The sequence below is a fragment of the Mustela nigripes genome, chromosome 16, assembly GCF_022355385.1.
Source record: "Mustela nigripes isolate SB6536 chromosome 16, MUSNIG.SB6536, whole genome shotgun sequence".
Lineage (NCBI taxonomy): Eukaryota > Metazoa > Chordata > Mammalia > Carnivora > Mustelidae > Mustela > Mustela nigripes.
Window position 1 is genome coordinate 44,148,587 of NC_081572.1, and position 20,958 is coordinate 44,169,544.

At 43.6% G+C, this 20,958-nt stretch overlaps 1 protein-coding gene across 1 annotated transcript in view; it reads left to right on the forward strand.

Moving 5' to 3' along the window:
* The window catches only part of VPS53 (VPS53 subunit of GARP complex), a 138,518-nt gene that overhangs the window by 107,368 nt on the left and 10,192 nt on the right, over window positions 1-20,958 (forward strand). The window contains exons 18-19 of the mRNA XM_059379440.1: window positions 4,540-4,688; window positions 11,228-11,297. Coding sequence (XP_059235423.1) covers window positions 4,540-4,688; window positions 11,228-11,297 — 219 coding nt within the window. The remainder of the gene's footprint in view (window positions 1-4,539; window positions 4,689-11,227; window positions 11,298-20,958) is intronic.

The window sequence follows — 20,958 nt, forward strand, 5'->3', positions numbered from 1 at the left end:
AGGGAATTGCAGAGATCAAAAGCTATGTAAAATGCTAAAATTTTTGGTAGAGATTTCCAAAAGGTTGTACAGGGGTACCTGTGTGGCTCAGCCAGTTAAGCATCCAACTCTTGGTTTTAGCTCAGGCCATGATCTCCCTCTTGGGAGTTGGAGCCCTGTGGGGAGCTCAGCGGAGAGTCTGCTTCCTCTCTGCACCCCCCTCCATGCATGCATTTGTGCTCTCTCTCTCTCTCTAAAATAATAAATCTTAAAAAGAGAAATATTGTACAAATTTACCTTTCTATTGGCCTAGTAGTGAGTAAAAAATACATATATTTATCTTCTTAAGGCCTTTATTACTCCGCTTTCTATTCTGTATCTTCTTGATTTTCCCCTTAAAGTTAAGGAACGTGTGTCTTCCTCCTGTCACTGCCATCACCACCACCAAGTCAGCTGCATATCTACAGCCTCATACCTAGATTTTGCTTGCTCCGATGCCTTCAGCTAATGTCAAGTTCATTTAGGGCGGTAACACTTTTGGAAAGCAGCATGGTAAAGTGGAAGGAGCATGGACTCTCGAGTTAGATGTACCAAATTCTAGACCTCAGCCCTGCTAACTTGCCAGTTATGCTTCATTAGCCAAAGCACGTCTTATCCTCAAGTCTGTCTTATCTGTAAAGCAGGAGTAATATTACGTCCTTTACTGTATTGTTATAGGCAATAAGTTAATGTGAAAATGTCAACCACGTGATGCATGATCACACAGGTGCTCAAAAAATGTTCCTTCTCCCTTTTTAATTCCCACGCAGTGCTCGATCCACTGCTGTGCACGCACGAGGTACCTATAAATACATCAGATGCGTATTGCAGGAGTAAAAGTAGCCCAGACAGGCGTTCGAGTGCCTGTGAGTTGCCTGGGCAAGGACTGTCATTGGGGCCCAGTGGCCTGGCAGCCTAAACCACACCAGTAGACTCCGATTGTCTGAAACAGCTCCAGAATCCACGTGTGTCAGTGTGTTCTCTATCTCTAGTTCCATGCTCAAAATGAATAGGTAGGAATTTGAATTTGAGGAAAAGTAGCTTCTCAGGAGAGGCCTCTCTCCAAGCTTCATACAGCAACAGAGAAGAACAAGGTCCGAAGTAAACTGATTGCAGAGCTCTGTTCTCTGATTGGTGGACTGGTCAGAATTTGCTGTAGTGGGCTCTCGCTGGGAAGTGATTATCTCCTGGGCCTTCCCTCGAAAGTGGTAACTAACATCCATCACACGCTTGCTCCTCAGGTAGCAGAAACCAGGGTTGTGGCCCTGGCTCCACAGTCTCTCTCTGTACCTTAGTGCAATCATTTCCTCTCGTGCTGTTTCTGTGAGTCCTATATCTTAATCACAGCTTCTCTGGCAAACTGTTTTTCTTGTTTATACAGGAACAATCCTGTGTAGCCCCACCCAAACAAAAAGCACAAAAGGAAAACCTTTTAAGTAGGGCAGTGTAAATTTTAACTGTCAAATGCAAAGTTTCCTTGGAAAAGTTGGACTTTTATTCCTACTGATGGCTTTTCATGATGTTTGTTCCTCTAGTACAAGCTACTTTTTGTTGCCTTTTTTGGAAGAGAACTTTGCTTGGTCATTGTATATTTCATTAGCATCTCCCTGAAAAATAAGGCTTACCTTGCATTAAGGCACATTAAGTGTTTTTGTTTCTTTTTTAAAAAAAAACAAGCATCTAGGAAACAGCCTGGTACTCTAATGCTTGGGCTTTAGACAGACTTGTTGTCTCTGTCCTGTCATTTACCAGCTGCGTAACTTGGGGCAAGTTACCTAACCTCGTTAAGCTTTTTTACTTTCGTCATGTACAAGATTGGTGTGAGAACCCAATGAGCTCATGTGTGAGTAGTAAATGAGGTGATGTATGCAGAGTGCCAGGCGAAGGGACCTGCCTATGGTGGGTCCTCATGTGTGTATCTTGGGCCATTCAGGTTACAGCTCAAACCTTAAGTCATCTGGGATGGGTGACAGCCAGCATCAACCCATCTGAGGTAGTGACTGGATGGAGTCATTGCTAATTACATTTTGCAGATTTTTCTTTTTTAAATAGTAAAATCAACATCAACTTTCATTGTTCTCCAGCAGCTTAAATGGGTTTCCTATGTCATTAAGCTGACTTAAATTTAAAATCACAAATCTACTTTGTTTTTGCTAATACTTCTTTTAATTTGACCAGTAGAGTTATAACTGGCTAAGGTATTAAAGCAAATCAAATCTTTTCACATATATTGCAAATGTGGATGTATACTGGCATGGCCAGTGGTGATCAAGAGGGGTTAGCTCACCAGCAGGAACTCAGAGTCCATCATCCCACGCAGTCTGGCTTCAGAGTTGCTTTGTAGCCAATGACAGGCCACATCCCCACCTCCTTTTACAGTTGTCTTCTGTCAGGTAATTATCTATTAACTTTTTGAGATGTTGAAATACAAAATGCTGCCAACTTGGAAAACAGTAGTCATTCATGAATAGTCATTCATGGCCATTGGAGGAGAGGGGCATCAAACTCCCTTCCCAGATTCCGTGTTTACCCAGAATGCTCTGCTCCAGGTGTTGCTACGGACGTGGGGAGAAGATGAAGTAGAGACATTAACAGCATCTGTCAGTTTTGGCCTCACCCTGTGAGCTCATTTAAGCTCCTCACCTAGGATGCTCACTGTTTGGATGGGTCAACTCTCTGAAATCAGATGGGAAAAGAAACCTTTTGAATAAGATAAAAAGATAATGAGGAAAATATTACACATAACCAAAGCATTAGACTATAAAGTCAGTTAATACAGAACTTTCCACTGTTACTCCATTGTTTGTTTCTGATTCTCCCCCATAAAACATTTGGGGACCTTTTCCTCTCTGGCACTTTGTTGTGGAACCTTGCATAAGACTGAACGTCTCTAGGGCTTGATTTTCTTATCTCTAAAATGAAGATGGAAGTCCTTCCTGCTTTTTTATATCCTTACACATACCTAAAGCTTTTAAAATATAAATATCTACTGATTTGACGAAATATTAGGACAAAACGTAGAGTCACTCAAGCTTCCCAGGCACTGGGGAGTTGTTCATGCACAATATGATACTTTTAAACAAGTTCCTTCAGTATTGAATTTTTCCTTTCCCCAAGAGCTCTATAAAAAAAAAAAAAAAATGGTGTTTTCTTGCCAGAGACATCAGGGCCTCAGAACTACTGCCCTCCTTCTATGAACATATTATATGGTGTGTGTTTGGCTTCGGATCTTTTCAACAGACAGCCCAGCTCCACTTGGAGAGGCTGACTCAGCAGAACTCCTCCTGGACATTCCTGCTCTTTTCAGGATTAAAGTGCCCATTTGCTGCCTGTTCCGCAGGCTCTCTCCTCCTTCTGTGTCCAAGGTGGGAGATGCACTGTAGCATTGCGTCCTTCCCTGTTTTACTATAGACATTTTCCAGAGCATTTCTCCCAACTCTCATATGGTTAGAGCTTGAGCCAAGCAGTTCTCTCTTTTGTGTTCACAGCTTGCTCAGGGATCACTTGGGTCCTCTCAGTGGTGCTGGTCTGCCCAGCACCTGCCACCCACACAGTCCCTGCCCCACTTTCCCGCCCTCTTCCTCATGTCACTGTCTTATCCTCTGACCCACTCCTTCATAATGGCCAGGGATCTTCTTTTCTTTCCCTTAATGGAAACCCCAACAGAATCTCAAAGGTTTTAGGAGTAAGGTTTGAATGTTTTTTTTTTTTAATATTTTATTTATTCATTTGACAGAGAGAGACCACAAGTAGGCAGAGCAACAGACAGAGAGAGGGGGGGAAACCTGGGACCCTGGGATCATGACCCGAGCTGAGGGCAGAGGCTTAACCCACTGAGCCACCTAGGCGCCCCTGAATGTTTTATTACCAAAAAATTTCAATTGTGTGCAAAAGTAGAGAAAACAGTATAACAGACCTCATGGACCCATACCCAGCTTCACTAATCTTATTTTATCTACTCCTAACTCCAGGTTATTTTGAAGTTAAGTCACACATGTCACATCAGGTCCAGCTCCCTTTTTTCAAAAATCCTCCCCTCTTCACAATATACTTGAGAGAAAGACCTAAGTAGCCCTCATCCGGATTTCATTTCACTTGGCCCCAAACAGCTCCATTCTCCCAAGCTACCAACATGCTCACAAGTGGCTGCCCCTGCCCTGTCCCCCCACACCCCTCTTCTGACAGAACTGCCACAGGACCATCCAGTTCACCTGTGTGGTGAGGGCTCCTTTACAAGATGGCCACTTGAATGGGAAGGGACGGCTATTTCAAGCATCAGAGGGACAGGTTAGGAAAAGATACCTAAGTCACACCTCACTGGCCAGGATAAGGTGGGCTTACATGTTTTTATCCACAGTCAACCACGGCAGATGAGGTAAGAAGCACTGCCCAAGATAAAATGGTGGTTGTGAGGCTAAGCTCTAGCCTCATTGCCATTCCGCCTGCCCCTTCTCCCAGAACGGGTCAGACTGTCCTCCTATGAGGGATCTAAAGGTTTCTCTTCTCCATATCCATTTTCAGATGCAGTGGCAGAATGTGGAGCACGTTGGTGACCAGAGCCCTTATGTCACCTCTGTTATTCTTCACATTAAACAGAATGTCCCTATCATCCGTGACAACCTGGCTTCCACACGGAAATACTTTACTCAGTTCTGCATTAAATTTGCAAAGTAAGTCCTGGAATATTCTTATTTCTTCTCCTCCTCCTTCTTCTTCTTCTTCTTCTTTTTTTAAGTAGGCTCCATGCCTAGAGCCCAACTCTGGGCTTGAACTCATGACCCCGAGATCAAGACCTGAGCCAAGATCAAGAGTTGAACCCTTAGGGGTACCTGGGTGGCTCAGTGGATTAAAGCCTCTGCCTTCGGCTCAGGTCATGATTCCATGGTCCTGGGATCGAGCACCGCATGGGGCTCTCCGCTCAGTGGGGAGCCTGCTTCCCCCTCTCTCTGTCTCTGCCTACCACTCTGCCTGCTTACCATCTCTGCCTGTCAAATCAATAAATAAAATCTTTAAAAAAAAAAAAATTTGAATCCTTAACTGACAGACCCTCCCCCCCACACCAGTGCTCCTGGAACATTCTCATCACTGGGTTATTTTGAATGCCATACTTACCACCCGTATGCTCATAATCTAGGTGTCCCACCATCCAGCTGGGGCTTATTCTGGTGCCTGTAGGCGAGCTAATTTTTTGTACCCCAAAGAAGCATAATAAAACTAAATCCACTACTTTAAAAAGTTGCAGACAGCAGTAACAGCATGAAAACATCAACCAAATGAAGACAAACTCAGAAATGAGTTGGGGAAACTGTTACTTTGAATGATGTGGACGTAACAGAACCCCTGCTTCCCTATAGATTTGGATAATTAAAATTATTTTTCAGTAATTTCATGTATATTGTTTGTCTCTCCAACTAGATTATAAGCTTTTTTAGTGTAGGAACCCTTGTTCTATTTCTTTTAAGCCTCCACTTCCTCCTTCCCCTCAGTACATATTATTGGGACTGTCAGAATTTATTTGCTTCTAAACATCCTTGAGTCCAGGGAAGGTACTGGAAACTGGGCAGAGCAAGGCAGGGGTTTCCAGTGCCAAAGGAGATGAAGTGAATGCTTGCACTACATGTCTTTCTGCTACATTCTCGTGTGTGGCCATTTCTGGCTTGACATTTGGAAGTAGGGAAATAAATGGTTTGATCCCTTGCCAGGCAGCATCTGGCCATAGCACCATTTCCCCGGAGGCCAGGCAGCGTAGAGGGTCAGTGCCTCCTCTGACCAAAGAGCAAACAGGCATTTTGGCACACATCTCAAGGAAGGGGCTTCAGGAAGGTCAGCCTATTCCAAGCTACTGTGTTTAGCTTGTCCTCATCCCAGTCCCAAGGTGGGGATTTAGGGCTCCAGGTTTCTATCTTCCCCAGATCTCTGCTGGTTTGTATTCAATTACGGCTCGCTCTCCCCCTCACAAATAAATCCCTAAGGAACAACAATTATGGGGGGGCTTGTGCATTAGCTTCAGTTTCCAGTTTGTCAAGAAAGGATCGAGTGGACTCTCCAGGGAGGCATTAATGTTTGCAATATGGCAGATGACCCTGGAGTTGACATTCCCTTCGCTCCCTGAGTGCTCTTCAGTGTGTGTTAAAGGCATTGCTGATAAATCACGTTGTGACACTCCCATATCCTGGGTTGAAACAGTGTCTCTGTAAAATTTTACTGTGGCAAAAAATCTCCAGTGTGATTGCACAGGGGTCTGACTGAGCGAACATCAAAGTGAGTAAAGGGTCCATCTGCTTAGCTAGTCCCAGCTTCAGTCTCACGTTCTCTCGGAGCCCTTAAATTTTATTACTAAGCTCATATTTGGGTGAGCCAGGAATAGGATGCCCGTCTCTCACACCTGGAAAAGTTTAACCCCTGACAGAAAAAGTGGTGCTCTTATTTAATCCACAGTACCCTCTCAAACTTGTAAAACCCCAACCACGAGGAGAAACTAAAGCGGTAGTGCTGTGGCAAGATTCCTCCCCAGCAAGGGCCGCCGCCACCATCCCACACAACTGGGGAAGCCCCGGCCATTCCCCAGTCACACTGCTGGGACTTCTCTCCTCCCCATGACACATTCCTGGTCCCTGTATTTTCCTCACCCCACTCTTGTGGCCTCGCACCCAGAGCCGACCAATTCCAGGGTACGTACAGTCTAGAGAGAAGTAACTTTGGTTATAAACTGTATGTACCGTTGCGATTAGTCATGAATTCAGTGTCACATTACTTGTTTGGCCTGCCTCTGGTTTCGAGCCCTGAAGAATCCTTTCTACATGGTCCCCATTCTCCCGCCTGATCAGTAGACCTCCCCCTAGACCTGATCTCTGGAGTTAATCTTTCTTTCTTTTTAACTTCCTGTCTTAGCTCATCAGTGTGAGGCTGTAGGTGTTTGCTTTTGCCTCCATTTGGTCTCTGAAGCAACAGCAGTCTTTCCTGTTTAGACATCAAAATCAGCTCTAGATTAGAACTACTATTTGAGGTCTGCCTGGGTGGCTCAGTGGGTTAAGCCTCTGCCTTCTGCTCAGGTCCCAATCTCAAGATTGTGTGATCCAGCCACTTACTCTGCCCCCTCCCCACCCCAAATAAATAAGTAAATCTTAAAAAATAAAAAACTACTGTTTGAACCACAGGCAGCTTCCCTCACCACTAAACTGATTATCTTCCATTCAAGAATGGGGACAGTAATGGCACCTGGGTGGCTCAGTGGGTTAAAGCCTCTGCCTTCAGCTTAGGTCATGATCCCAGGGTCCTGGGATTGAGCCCCGCATTGGTTCCCTGCTCAGCAGGGAGCCTGCTTTTCTCTCTCTCTCTCTCTCTCTGCCTGCCTCTCTGCCTACTTGTGATCTCTGTCAAATAAATAAATAAAATCTTAAAAAAAAAAAAAGAATGGGGACAGGAAGGCAAATCTCTTAATAGTGGTTTAGAGGGTAAAATGAGAAGTCATGCATAAACTTCTGGCAAAGTGCTGGTAGCAAGGTTGCATTCAAACATGGTAGCTGCTACCATTTTAATTTGTTTTTATTTATTCTTTATTCAACATGCCGCCATTTGAGCTCGTACTATGTCCCAGACACAGAATTAAGTGCTTTGGCTTAGTAGACGTGGTCCCTGTTTTCATTTGCCTTACGGTCGGGTGGGAGGAAAAAACATGCAAGCAAATAAGTGTCTTAAAGAAGGTTATATGCTAGGCTAGAGGTCTGTGGGCTCTGTGTAGAGTATGGTGCAGGTAACCAAGGAAAGGCTTCATAAGGAGAGAAATCCTTGAGCAGGGTGCAGGATATGTGTATGTAGTGTCCCACAAGGTCACAGGGAAAGGCATTCTGGGCACGGGGGCAGGGTACGCAAAGGCACAGAGAGGCATTAAGTAGCCTGAAGAATCAAGCATAGGATGCCTCAGCTCAGCATGATATGGCTGGGGACAGAGAATCAAAACAATCAAGGAAGGCCTTGTCTGCAGGCATTTTAAGAAGTTTGCATCTGCAGCAAATCCCTTTGGCAGCTGATAGTTGCAAAGATGAGGCTGAAGGCAGCAAGACCAGTTAGGAAAAAATTGAAAGAGCTCAAGTGAGGAGAGTAAGGGCTGCAGTGGTGGGCGTGGTCAGGAGGGTGGGGAAGTTCAAGGAAAGGGCTGGGAACTGATTGATACTGGGGTGGAAGGCTGAGGGAACAGCCTTGGGGAACTCCTGGTTTCTGGGTTGGATGACTGGGTAAGTGAGCTCTGGTCCACTGAGCCTGGGTTCCAGGGTGGGGCCGAGTCCTGGATATGCTGGAATTGAGGGGCCAGTGCCATTCCACTGAGGTGGCCAGTACATCATCGGTTGTGAGCAGGCACAAATGTGTAGAGAGATGGGAGAGCAGGAGTCATGGCCCCGAGAGCAGCTTTTGCAGAATGGGAGAGGAAAGTGCTAGCCAGCACTTTCTCTTGACCTCCATGTCCTTGTTTTATTATCTCTCCTTCCTTGGTCATGGGCCCTGTGTTCTCCTGGTCAGTCCACCCTGGGTCTGGCCTCAGTGATAGGCATTTCTTTTTTTTTTCTTTTTTTTTTTCTTTTTTATAAACATATATTTTTATCCCCAGGGGAACAGGTCTGTGAATCGCCAGGTTTACACACTTCACAGCACTCACCAAAGCACATACCCTCCCCAATGTCCGTAACCCCACCCCCCTTCTCCCAACCCTCCACCCCCCAGCAACCCTTAGTTTGTTTTGTGAGATTAAGAGTCACTTATGGTTTGTCTCCCTCCCAATCCCATCTTGTTTCATTTATTCTTCTCCTACCCACTTAAGCCCCCATGTTGCATCGCCACTTCCTCATATCAGGGAGATCATATGATAGTTGTCTTTCTCCGCTTGACTTATTTCGCTAAGCATGATACGCTCTAGTTCCATCCATGTTGTCACAAATGGCAAGATTTCATTTCTTTTGATGGCTGCATAGTATTCCATTGTGTATATATACCACATCTTCTTTATCCATTCATCTGTTGATGGACATCTAGGTTCTTTCCATAGTTTGGCTATTGTGGACATTGCTGCTATAAACATTCGGGTGCACGTGCCCCTTCGGATCACTACGTTTGTATCTTTAGGGTAAATACCCAGTAGTGCAATTGCTGGGTCATAGGGCAGTTCTATTTTCAACATTTTGAGGAACCTCCATGCTGTTTTCCAGAGTGGTTGCACCAGCCTGCATTCCCACCAACAGTGTAGGAGGGTTCCCCTTTCTCCACATCCTCGCCAGCATCTGTCATTTCCTGACTTGTTGATTTTAGCCATTCTGACTGGTGTGAGGTGGTATCTCATTGTGGTTTTGATTTGTATTTCCCTGATGCCGGGTGATATGGAGCACTTTTTCATGTATCTGTTGGCCATCTGGATGTCTTCTTTGCAGAAATGTCTGTTCATGTCCTCTGCCCATTTCTTGATTGGATTATTTGTTCTTTGGGTGTTGAGTTTGCTAAGTTCTTTATAGATTCTGGACACTAGTCCTTTATCTGATATGTCGTTTGCAAATATCTTCTCCCATTCTGCAAGTTTTCTTTTGATTTTGTTAACTGTTTCCTTTGCTGTGCAAAAGCTTTTGATCTTGATGAAATCCCAATAGTTCATTTTTGCCCTTGCTTCCCTTGCCTTTGGCGATGTTCCTAGGAAGATGTTGCTGCGGCTGAGGTCGAAGAGGTTGCTGCCTGTGTTCTCCTCAAGGATTTTGATGGATTCCTTTCTCACATTGAGGTCCTTCATCCATTTTGAGTCTATTTTTGTGTGTGGTGTAAGGAAATGGTCCAGTTTAATTTTTCTGCATGTGGCTGTCCAATTTTCCCAACACCATTTATTGAAGAGGCTGTCTTTTTTCCATTGGACATTCTTTCCTTCTTTGTCGAAGATTAGTTGACCATAGAGTTGATGGTCTATTTCTGGGCTCTCTATTCTGTTCCATTGATCTATGTGTCTGTTTTTGTGCCAGTACCATGCTGTCTTGATGATGACAGCTTTGTAATAGAGCTTGAAGTCCGGAATTGTGATGCCACCAACTTTTGGCTTTCTTTTTTAATATCCCTTTGGCTATTCGGTGATAGGCATTTCTTGTTCTTACACCTTCCATTCTGCACCTGTACAACAGCTTTCCCTCCGCAGGCCCGCAGTTTTTTCTAAAAAGCCCTCCTGACCTGTTGAAATTCCTACTCCCTTCCCCCAACCCAGCTTGCCCTTCAGTCCCCAGTAAATTTTTCAGAGATCATGAATTTTTTCCCTTGTTCTGACAGTTACTCCCTTAGCAATTATTTTCTGTCTTTGCATTTAACATCCTCTACTATCTCACTCTCATATCTGTTAGGGTTTTTTTCAGCTGATAGTAAGAGAAGCTGTGACTTAAACTCACTTAAACATGAGGTGGGCTTTGTATTCGGTATAACCAGAAGGTCGGAGGTAGGACACATCCAAAAATGGTTGACTCAGTGGTTCAGCAATGTCACTAAGGACCCAAATTCCGTACTCTACCCTGCTCTCCTGGGGCTGGCTTCATTCTTAGAATGATGGTAAAATGGCTCTCAGTGTTCTAGCCAAACATAAGAATACCCTGAAGAAGAGAGGACATCTTCCCGCAGCCATGCAGTGAAGTCCACTCCTGTGGTCCAGGTGGCTGGCTAAGGTCATGTCCCAACCTCAGGACCACCAACAGTCAGCACAGAAATGCCATGGTCTGACTGGCTAAGGCTAATTAGAATTCCCCTCTGCAGTTTGGGAGGGATCAGCTTTTCCCCAGCATCCCAAGACCACATATACCTAAATAAAACCACGGTTTGGGCTGGAAGAAACAGAAGGCAGTGGTTGCTGGGAGGTGATAATAGCATCTACTTTGATTTCTGTTTTCTTGTAGAAGGAAGTAGGGCCTTTTAAAAAAACTTTCTGCATTTCTTTACCAAAAGGAAAATAAGCCTGGGGTGCCTGGGTGGCTCAGTCTGTAAGTATCTGACTCTTGATTTTGGCTCAGGTCATGATCTCAGGGTCCTGATATTGAGCCGTGCATCGGGCTTCAGCACTCGTCGTGGAGTCTACTTGTCCCTCTCCCTCTGCTCCTCCCCCTGCTCGTGCATGCTCTTTACCTCTAAAATAAGTAAAACCTTAAAAAAGAGAGAGAGAATAAGCCTAATTTGTTCTTTTTTTTTCTTTTTTAATCCACAGCTCCTTCATTCCCAAGTTTATAACCCACCTCTTCAAGTGCAAGCCAATTAGCATGGTGGGAGCAGAACAGGTGAGATAAATCGGCCTTTTTCTTAGGCTTTTGTCCTAGGTCAAACACAAATCTTTCTAGTAGGGACTTACCCTGGAGAAATCAGATTGCTGATTTCCCCTGTTTGGGGACAGAAGATGACCTGGCAGCTTAATTCATCTGCTTATTTAAACCATTTTTGTCAAGCACCTACGTACCCAGGCGTTATGCTGGGCACAGGCGTACCACAGTGAACAAGATAGAAAAGATCTCTCCTTCCAGGTGCTCAACCCGGGTAAGAAGAGATAGACAAGATGTGAGTTAATAAATAAATGAGAATTTTACCTTAAATATGCTAAAGGGTATAAAACTAGGTTCTGTGAAAAAATATCTTAGGGGCATGAAGGAGTAATGGCTTCAGATTGGACACTCCACGAAGGCTCCCCCAAAAGCTGGCACTTGAGAAGAAAGAAGAGTGAAGAGTCCAGGCAGAGGGGCAACAAAGACTCTGATTATTTTGGGTCCTTTACTTGCTGGTTAGAGACACTTCCGAGTATCAAGCAAAGAAAGGCTTATCCTTTTGGTACTGAGACACCAGTCACCTCACCCAAGAAGCCTTCTGTGATTAACCCCACCCTGTTCACTTGAATTCTGTGCTTTGAGACCTCTGCTCACCAGTTGTGTCACCTCAGCGCTGATGGGTTGAGGTATGTGCTACAGCGGAGTCCCCTCTTTTTGGCCATCACCTATCCAGACTGTCTGAAATTTGAGGTGCTTGGATTTGGAGAACAATTTAAATAACCTTAGAGACAAAAACAATAATACTCAGCCCCTAACTCTTGATAAACACCTATTCAGATACAAGCTATTTGTGTCCTGACCTTAAATGATTCCCTTGTATTCATTAAAAGAAATACTCTCTAGACCTCTAGGTAGCAACATTTTACCTGTTTCGGTTACTTTTTATATTGAAAAGAACTCCCAACGACATTTTTAAGTGAGATGATGTAATTCAAGACATTTCCATAAGTCCTGCTCTTCCCCTGAGTTAGTCGACTTGGCAGAGGCTCAGATGTTTCCCAGCCCAGTGACTTGCCCTCACCCTGGGCCCTCAGCATTGCTGACCTGAGTCATGTCTCCGGAAGACGGCAAGTTGGCCTGTGCCCCGGTGCATCATGGATCCCTCATGAGATATTGCAGCCAGGGATGCAATAGCTGTGAACATCAGGAGTCTCTTGACTCTGATACGTGCCCTGTTTCTATACTCTTTTTGTAAGGGCCATTGCCTTCCTATCTTATGAAAAAGCTGAATGGTGTATACATGAAGGTCCTGGGGTCCAGAATGCTGAAGGTATGCAGTTGAATCCTATCTCTGCAACACAGCAACTGCTTGTCCTTCAGCAAACCTCCCAGCAAGTTAGTTTCCTCATCTAGAAAACGGGGATTGATTGTAGTTGCGCCTTACAGGGCAGTTGTGAGGATTGAACAAGATCGTGCACATCAAGTCCTTGATGCAACGTCTGGCATGTGTACGCCCTCAGCAGAGGCTGGCTCTTCCCGATATTCGCTTGCTAAGACCAAGAACATGACTCTGTTTCTGCTTTCAGTACCCGCCTCGCCCACCCATGACATCTGGTTGCTACTTGCTGCAGCTGTCTGGCTGACCAGCTTTAAAAGCCAGAGTCCAAAGTGTTGTCTCAGAAAGCTTCCTGGGAGGTTGCATAGATCCAGACACTGACTATAGAGTTTCAGTGTTTTGCAATTCTTGACTCTTGAATGTCATAAGCATAGAACTAACTCTGTCCATTGGAGACGGCAGAATAATGCCCCAGCATGTCTCCAGTCATTAGTACCTGTTCACTGGGAAATCGTTCTGTGTGCCTCACTGTTGTGCATAATCAGAGAGGATGTGCAGTAATGATCTCTGTATCTTAAGAGAAGCTCTAGAGGTACGAGTTCCTAACGTTTTGTCTCTAGACTTGACGAAGCCACTGGAACACAAAGTCGGCCTGTTGGGAACATGTTTTTGTGAGTCGGCAGCTTTGCGTGGGCCATGCTAGCTGATTGAGTGTCTAATAACCATGATATTTTCATATTGTCACAGAAATCCAATATCCTACCTGTGCTCCTCAGATTTTCTCTTCTTCAAAAGAATGGTAAAATAATCAGCTTGGGAGTCAAAGCCCATATCTTCTGAAAAACAGCAGTTTGGCCAGAATTAACTCCTGCTTTGAGATGTGGATGAGAAAACCATTTGCGAAGCTGGATTTTACTTTGCTCACAAGGCAAATGGGAGTGTGTGATAAGGGAGCCTGGCCCAGAAGTGGGCACAGGTGGGAACTGAAGGGCAAGGTGACCCCGGTTGGATACCCACATGAAGTTCAGGTATAGGCGGGTCCATGCTTGCCCTGAGTACCTGGGCTGAGAACGCGCGCAGTCCTATAGCTGGAGGCGCAGTTACTTGGACAACAGAACCACAGGAATCAGGTAGTTTACAAAGGCTGCAACAGATTCTGACTCACGTCTTGTAGCAGCTCTAATCCAAGCTTTCACAAAGCTGTGGAATTGAAAGCCAAGATTTTGCCTGATCTCAGCTGCCTTTGCTTTGTCACAAAGGCACTAGATCCTAAATTTAGATTATCTTCAACACTTGTGCCGAAAATAGGAAAGGAGACATTTCCCAGCTCTTTATTCTCTTCCTGATTACTATATGAATTGAATTATTTATCTGTGGACCTCAGAGTCCTCTTGAGCAATTGCAGGGGCACATAGAACTGAACCGTACCAATATTTGTAATGCTTCTTCCTAGATGGTGATCTTACAGGATTTGCAGGGTCATTAGTCTTATGGCGATGGTATCTGTGACTGAGCACACAAGAGAAATACAATCCATTTGCACGAACTTACCATACAGGAAGCAGCACAATATGGTGTGGGGGGGAAAGGATCCCAAGACTTGAGGCCCAGTCCTTACTCTGCTGTTAATGGTCCCTGTGATCATGAGCCATTGCTTCCCTGATCTAGGCTCAGTTTCCTCATGTTTAAATAAGAGCACTGAATCAAACTCTCACACACCCCTTTACAGAGTCTGAAATATTTTGAGCAGTGTATCACCTATGAAGCTATTTTCTTTTCCTTTATATTGTCTTCATATACATACTGACCCTGTTTTTTTTTTTTTTAAAGATTTTATTTATTTATTTGACAGAGAGAGATCACAAGTAGGCAGAGAGGCAGGCAGAGAGAGAGAAGAGGAGGAAGCAGACTCCCTGCTGAGCAGAGAGCCCGATGCGGGACTCGATCCCAGGACCCTGAGATCATGACCTGAGCCGAAGGCAGCGGCTTAACGCACTGAGCCACCCAGGCGCCCCTGACCCTGTTTTTATTGTGGTAAAACATACATAACATAAAGTTGACTATCTGAACCACTTCTAGGTGTACAGTAGTATTAAGTCCCTTCCCATTGTTGTACAGCTCTCCACCAGCAGACCTTGTCATCGTCTTAAACTGAAACTCCATTCCCGTGAAACAGTAGCTTCCCATTTCCTTCTGGCAGCCATCATTCACCTTCCTATCCCTATGAATATGACTGCTCTACGTACCTCATCTGAGCAGAATCATACAATATCTATCCTTTTGTGTCTGGCTTATTTCACTTTAGTGTGTCTTCAGGGTTTATCCATGTTTCAAAATTTCCTTCCTTCTTAAGGCTGAATAATATTCCATCACATACACATAAACACACACTCCATTTTGACCATATTGACTTTTTAAAAATTCACAGAATTCAAAATCATCTGGAAAAAAATATTTAAAGCAAAATTTAGATTTTTTTTTTTTTTAAGCGCAAACACCAAGGAAAAGGAAAAAGAGAATCAGGTAGTATGTGCATAATGGCAGTTGGAAGAATGAGAAAATAGAATGGTTATTCCTGGGCACAGTTCTCGGCAAATCCCAGTAAATCTCCTCTAAGTGTGGAGTTCAGCACATCTTTTAAAAAAGCAAGTGGATGGGGCACCTGGGTGGCTCAGTCAGTTAAGCGGCTGCCTTCGGCTCAGATCATGATCCCAGGGGCCTGGAATCGAGCCCCACATCGGGATCCCTGCTCAGCAGAGAGTCTGCTTCTCCTTCTCCCTCTGCCTGCCACTCTGCCTGCTTGTGCTCTCTTTCTGTCAAATAAATAAAATCTATAAAAAATAAATAAAAAAGCAAGTGGATCAATAACAATGTAATTCCCGTAGGGATAGATTTAAATAAAACTCACCAACCACTGCCTCAGCAAACTAGGAATAGAAGAAAGATGGTTGACTCTGATAAAGGTTGTATACAGAAACTTAGGAGAGGGGTGTGCATTACAAAGGCTAAATCCATTTGTCAGAATTCTACAGTTCAGAATTGTACATCCCAATATACTTACATTTTACCCCAAAAAATTAAGTGAAGGGTAGAGCACTGACAGCAGGGTTTCTCACCCTCTGCACCGTTGACGTTTTAGGCCCAGGAACCTTCCACTGTGGGGATGTCAGGTGCATTGTGGGATATTTGGCAGCACGCCTCACCATTACCCACTAGCCGCCAGCAACACCATCCCGATTGTGACAAGGGAAGATGTCTGCAGACATCGCCAGACATCCGAGCACAAGTGAGGGTACAACCAAACCACCCCCAGTGAGAGCCACTGGATCAGAAGCATAGATGCAGTGTGATGAGAATGACGATGTCTTTGGTGGCAGCAGCGTGGCAGTACATAAGGAGTCACTATACTATTATGTGTACTTCATATAGGTTTAAACCTCTCCATAGTAACAAAATTTACCAAAATAATAATAATAACAACAACAACAGTGGTGTTACCCTACTCATGAGTAATCCAAAATAAAATTTTGAGAATTGACATAAAACCCCATGCTTTCTGAAATTAAACTAGCTTCCTTCTGTATTTTCTGACTGTAGAACTTACGTTCAGGGGCACCTGTAGAACCTGGCTCAGTCAGTTAAGCGTCCAACTCTTGATCTCAGATCAGGTCTTAATATCAGGGTCGTGAGTTCAAGCCCCATGTTGTGCTCCATGCAGGGTCTGAAGCCTACATTAAAAAAATATATATATTTTTTTTAATTAAAAAAAAATTTTAAAGAACTTACATTCCAAAAAACTGAACTTTCTCCTTCCAGTTTTTGTGTACATGGGCTACTGTCCCAATCGTGAAGGTTTCTCCCTTTTGCACAGCACTTTTCGCTTTCTGTAGAGCTTCTTGAATCTACCTACCTTATCACTCACTTTCCTATGTCTCTTTAAGCCATGGCCCACCTTGATTTCTATGAGCCCATCCTTCCCACTGAGCTTGAAGCCTTTCTACCACTCAGCCGAAAGGGTCCTCCCACTGTGCCACACAGAGCAAGGGGACAAACAATAGCCACCCCTGCAGAGGAGTTTACAACCATCAGCAGGGTCACCAAGGTCCTGGAGCTGGGAGGACCAGGCAAGCTTGCGAAATCAAGGAATCAGTTAATGAAAAAAAATTATAATAAACCTGCTTAATGGTCAATTATAGAAAGATTTTCTCTTCAAACTAGGAGTAAGACAAGGATGTCTGCTACCACCATTCCTGTCTAGCCATTTCTCTCCTGTATTGCCCTTGAAGTTCTGTTGTTCAGAACAATAAGACAAAAAGAAAATTAATTCTTAAAGAAATAAAAGATAGGTACAGATTAGAAAGAAGCAAAACTGTCATTTTTCACAGAGAAAAATGATTATGAATGACGGTATCCCCGGAAACCTACAGGTAAACTATTAAAATACAAATTTAACAGGGTTGCAGAATTGATTTTTTCAGGCCAGTATTGATTTTTCATATTTTTATATACCAGCAACAAACCATTTGAAATGAAAAAATTTAAATGAAACCATATATAGTAGCTTCAGGAAACAACCAAGGAATTAATCTGTCCAAAAATTTTCAAGTCTTCTACATGGAAGACAACACAATATTAAGAAACTTGAGGGTAGCTCAAGTTCATAGGTTGAAAGACTCAATATTAAGAAGATGTCAGTTCTTCTAGAATTCATCTCTAGATATAGTAAACTAGCAAGGGGTGGGGTGGTGTGAGAGTGTGGATATAAATTGGTAAGCTGAGTCTAAAAGTTAGGTAGAAATGCAAAAGACTTTAGAATACCTAAAATAGTTTTTAAAAAAAGAACAGTCAGAGGACTTAAATCTCCAGATATGCAGTGTGATGAGAATGACAATGTCTTTGGTGGCATTTTAATGTTATCATATAATTTGGGCTGCATGGTACTGGCGTCAGGGACAACAGACAGGCCAACAGCACAGAATCCAGTTCAGAGATAGACCCACTATGTGTATATGTTACAGACACTTGATTTCTGCCATAGTGACCCTGTAGTTCAGTTGGGAAGGGATGATCTCAATAAACAGTGCTGGTAATTGAATATCCACGTTGGGGCGGCGGGGGGGGGGGGTGATCTTGACTTTTACCATACACCATATAAAAAAATCAGTTCCACCAAAGATGTGGAGAAATTGGAACTCTTCCTACACCTCTGGTGTGAATGTAAAATGCCGAAATTTGGGGAAGTACTTTGGCAGTTTCTCAAAAAGTTAAACATAGGGCTATTACCAACGACTCAGCATTTTCACTCCTAGATACATACCCAAAAGAACTGGAAAAGTCTGTTTGCACAAAACTTGTGCACGGGTGTTCATAGCAGCATTGTTCATAATAGCCACAAAGTAGAAACAATTCAAATGTGTCTCGCTGATGAAGAGAGAAACATGTGGTATCATCTGGAATGGGAATATTATTCAGCCACAAACAGGAATGAAGTATGTACTTTTGCTGCAACATAGATTAACCTTGGAAACATTACACTAAGTGGAAGAAGCCTGATATAAGAGGCTACATATTGTAGGATTCCATTTACATGAAATATCTAGAACAGGCAAATCTAAAAGACAAAGTAGATTCATGGTTGGTGAGGGCGAGCGGAGAGGAGGGAACAGGATTTGATTGCAAAGAGGTAGGAGTTCCTTTGTGGAGTCATGACATGTTCTGGAACCAGATAATGGTTATGGTTGCACAACCTTGTGAATATACTAAAAACTGAATTACGCTTTCAAAGGGTAAATATTATTCATATGCAAATTATATCTTGATTTGAAAAATTCCAGGTGGATTAAAGCTCTAAAGGTGAAAAATAGGGTCCCCTGGGTGGCTCGGTAGGTTGGGCAGCCAACTCTTTCTGGCTCAGTTTGTGATCTCAGGGTCCTGGGATGGAGCCCCACATCAGGCTCCACATTCAGTGGGGAATCTGCTTCAGGATTCTCTCTCTCCCTCTGCTCCTCCTCCCACTCTCTTGTGCTCTTTCTCTCTCAAATAAATGGATAAATATTTACTAAATAAACAAAAACCTTCTAGGAATGTGCCTTTATCTTCTTAAGGTTTTCATAACTAGTGATAGTCATGATGCTCCCCCTCCCCTGCCCAAGATTTGTAAGAGGCTTTTTTTCTTTTTCTTTTTCTTTTTTTTTTTTAAGAGAGGAAGGGTGAGTAGAAGAAGAGAAAGAATCTTAAGCAGGCTCTACACCCAGCATGGAGCCCGACACATAGCTCCATTTCATAAGCCTGACAGCGTGACCTGAGCCAAAATCAAGAGACAGACACTTAACCGACCAAGCTACCCAGGTGCCCTATAGGAGACTCTTTAAGAAATGAATCCTCCTCATGGGGCACCTAGATGGCTCAGTCGTTAAGCGTCTGCCTGCGGCTTGGGGCATGATCCCAGGGTGCTGGGATCGAGCCCCACATTGGGCTCCCTGCTCAGCCGGAAGCCTGCTTCTCCCTCTCCCACTCTCCCTGTTTGTGTTGTTCCTTCTCTCGCTGTGCTTCTCTCCATCAAATAAGTTAAAAATCTGAAGGTAAGAAAAAGAACTGAATCCTCCCTAGGGACGCCTGGGTGGCTCAGTTGGTTAAGCAACTGCCTTTGGCTCAGGTCATTATCCCAGGTCCTGGGATTGAGTCTCATGTCAGACTCTCTGCTCAGCAGAGAGTCTGCTTCTCCCTCTGCCTGCCACTCTGCCTGCTTGTGTGCTTTCTCTGTTTCAAATAAATAAGTACAATCTTAAAAAAAAGAAGAAAGAAAAAGAAAAGGAAGGAAGGTAACAAACCCTCCAGGGTTGCCTGGGTGGCTCAGTTAAGTGTCGCCCTCATGATTGCCGCTCAGGTCATGATCTCAAAGTCATGAGATCAAGCCCCACCTTGGGCTCCACACTCAATAGGTTAAGTGTGCTTGAGATTCTGTCCCTCTCCTTCCGGCCCTCCCCCAACTCATGTATACACTCTCACTTGCTCGCTCTCTCTCAAATCTTTTTAAAAAAGAAAAAGAGATGAACTCTTCAAACTTTCCACATCTGGGTGATGACCTTCCATATACACAACATGCTGGCCAGGCTTGCACCCCAGTAACACAGGAACAACATAAGCTATACCACCCCAAAAGTTTTCTCTGAGGCTCAAATTTGGCTGATGGCCACCTCTTGCCCAATGCTTCATGCCTAAGGAGATGAACTATTAGCTACTTTCAGAGATGACAAGCAGCAGATTTTCATGATAAATGGAGCCTTTCACCTGCACTTCCCACAGACAGCTGCAAAGGCTGTCAGACTGGCTTTTGCCTTTTCTGACCTCATTGCTTTTTGTAAAACCTGAGACTGAGGTTTCCATCAGTACAGATGTCTGGTGAGAACAGAATTTTATTGTGACTGACTAGGGACTTGAAAATACCAAATCTCTCAAGATAGAGGAGACCCAAAGAATTATGTCAAGTTCATTCAGAACTCTCCCTGTCACTTAAGACCATACAATTATTTATGCATATAATATATCTCTGGGAAGTAGGAAGTACAGAAAAAGTGGGAACTATCCCCATATGTTTTTAAACCTAATCATTTTTTTCCCTCCAACAAATAATGCTAAGACACGGCTTTGATTTTGACAAGGCTCTGAAAATTTGCTGCATGGAAGATAAAGTTGAATCCTTACCAGGCATCAAATAGCATATTAAAAGAGAGAGAGAGAGTGAAAGAGAAAAAAGAAGTGTTCCCAGTTAACGTAAGTGTAGAAACTAATATCAAGAATACTGGCTTAACACTTAGCTCAGTCAAATTTTAACATGTCCCCACATTTGCTTTATTGTTTTAATAAAGTAAATCATTACCATTATTACTGAAGCCTCCTGTGGGCCCTAGCCAGCCATTCCCCTGCCTCCATGCCCAGAGGTAACCATTGTTCTGATTCTGATTTTTATCATTCCCATGTGTATTTTGGTATATTCCATCTGTGTATATTCTCAAATTATATGATTTTTGTTTGCATTTTAAAACTTTTTATATAAACAGTACTCTACATATCATTTCCTGGCTGGCTTTTTTTGCCTAGCAGTTTTTTGAGTTTTATCTGTGTTGATGTATGTTTGAATCCGTTCGTTTTAATTTCAGTATTGTATTCCATTGCATGAATATGCCACCATTCGTTTATCATTCAGCTGTTCATGGACATTTAGATTGTTTCCAGTCTTTTGCTTTTGCAAACAGTGGATACAGGGAGCATTTTTCACGTGGGCAAGAATTTCGCTAAAGGATGTAAGGGTGAGGGCTGTGTTATGGGTTATGCACATCCCCAGGT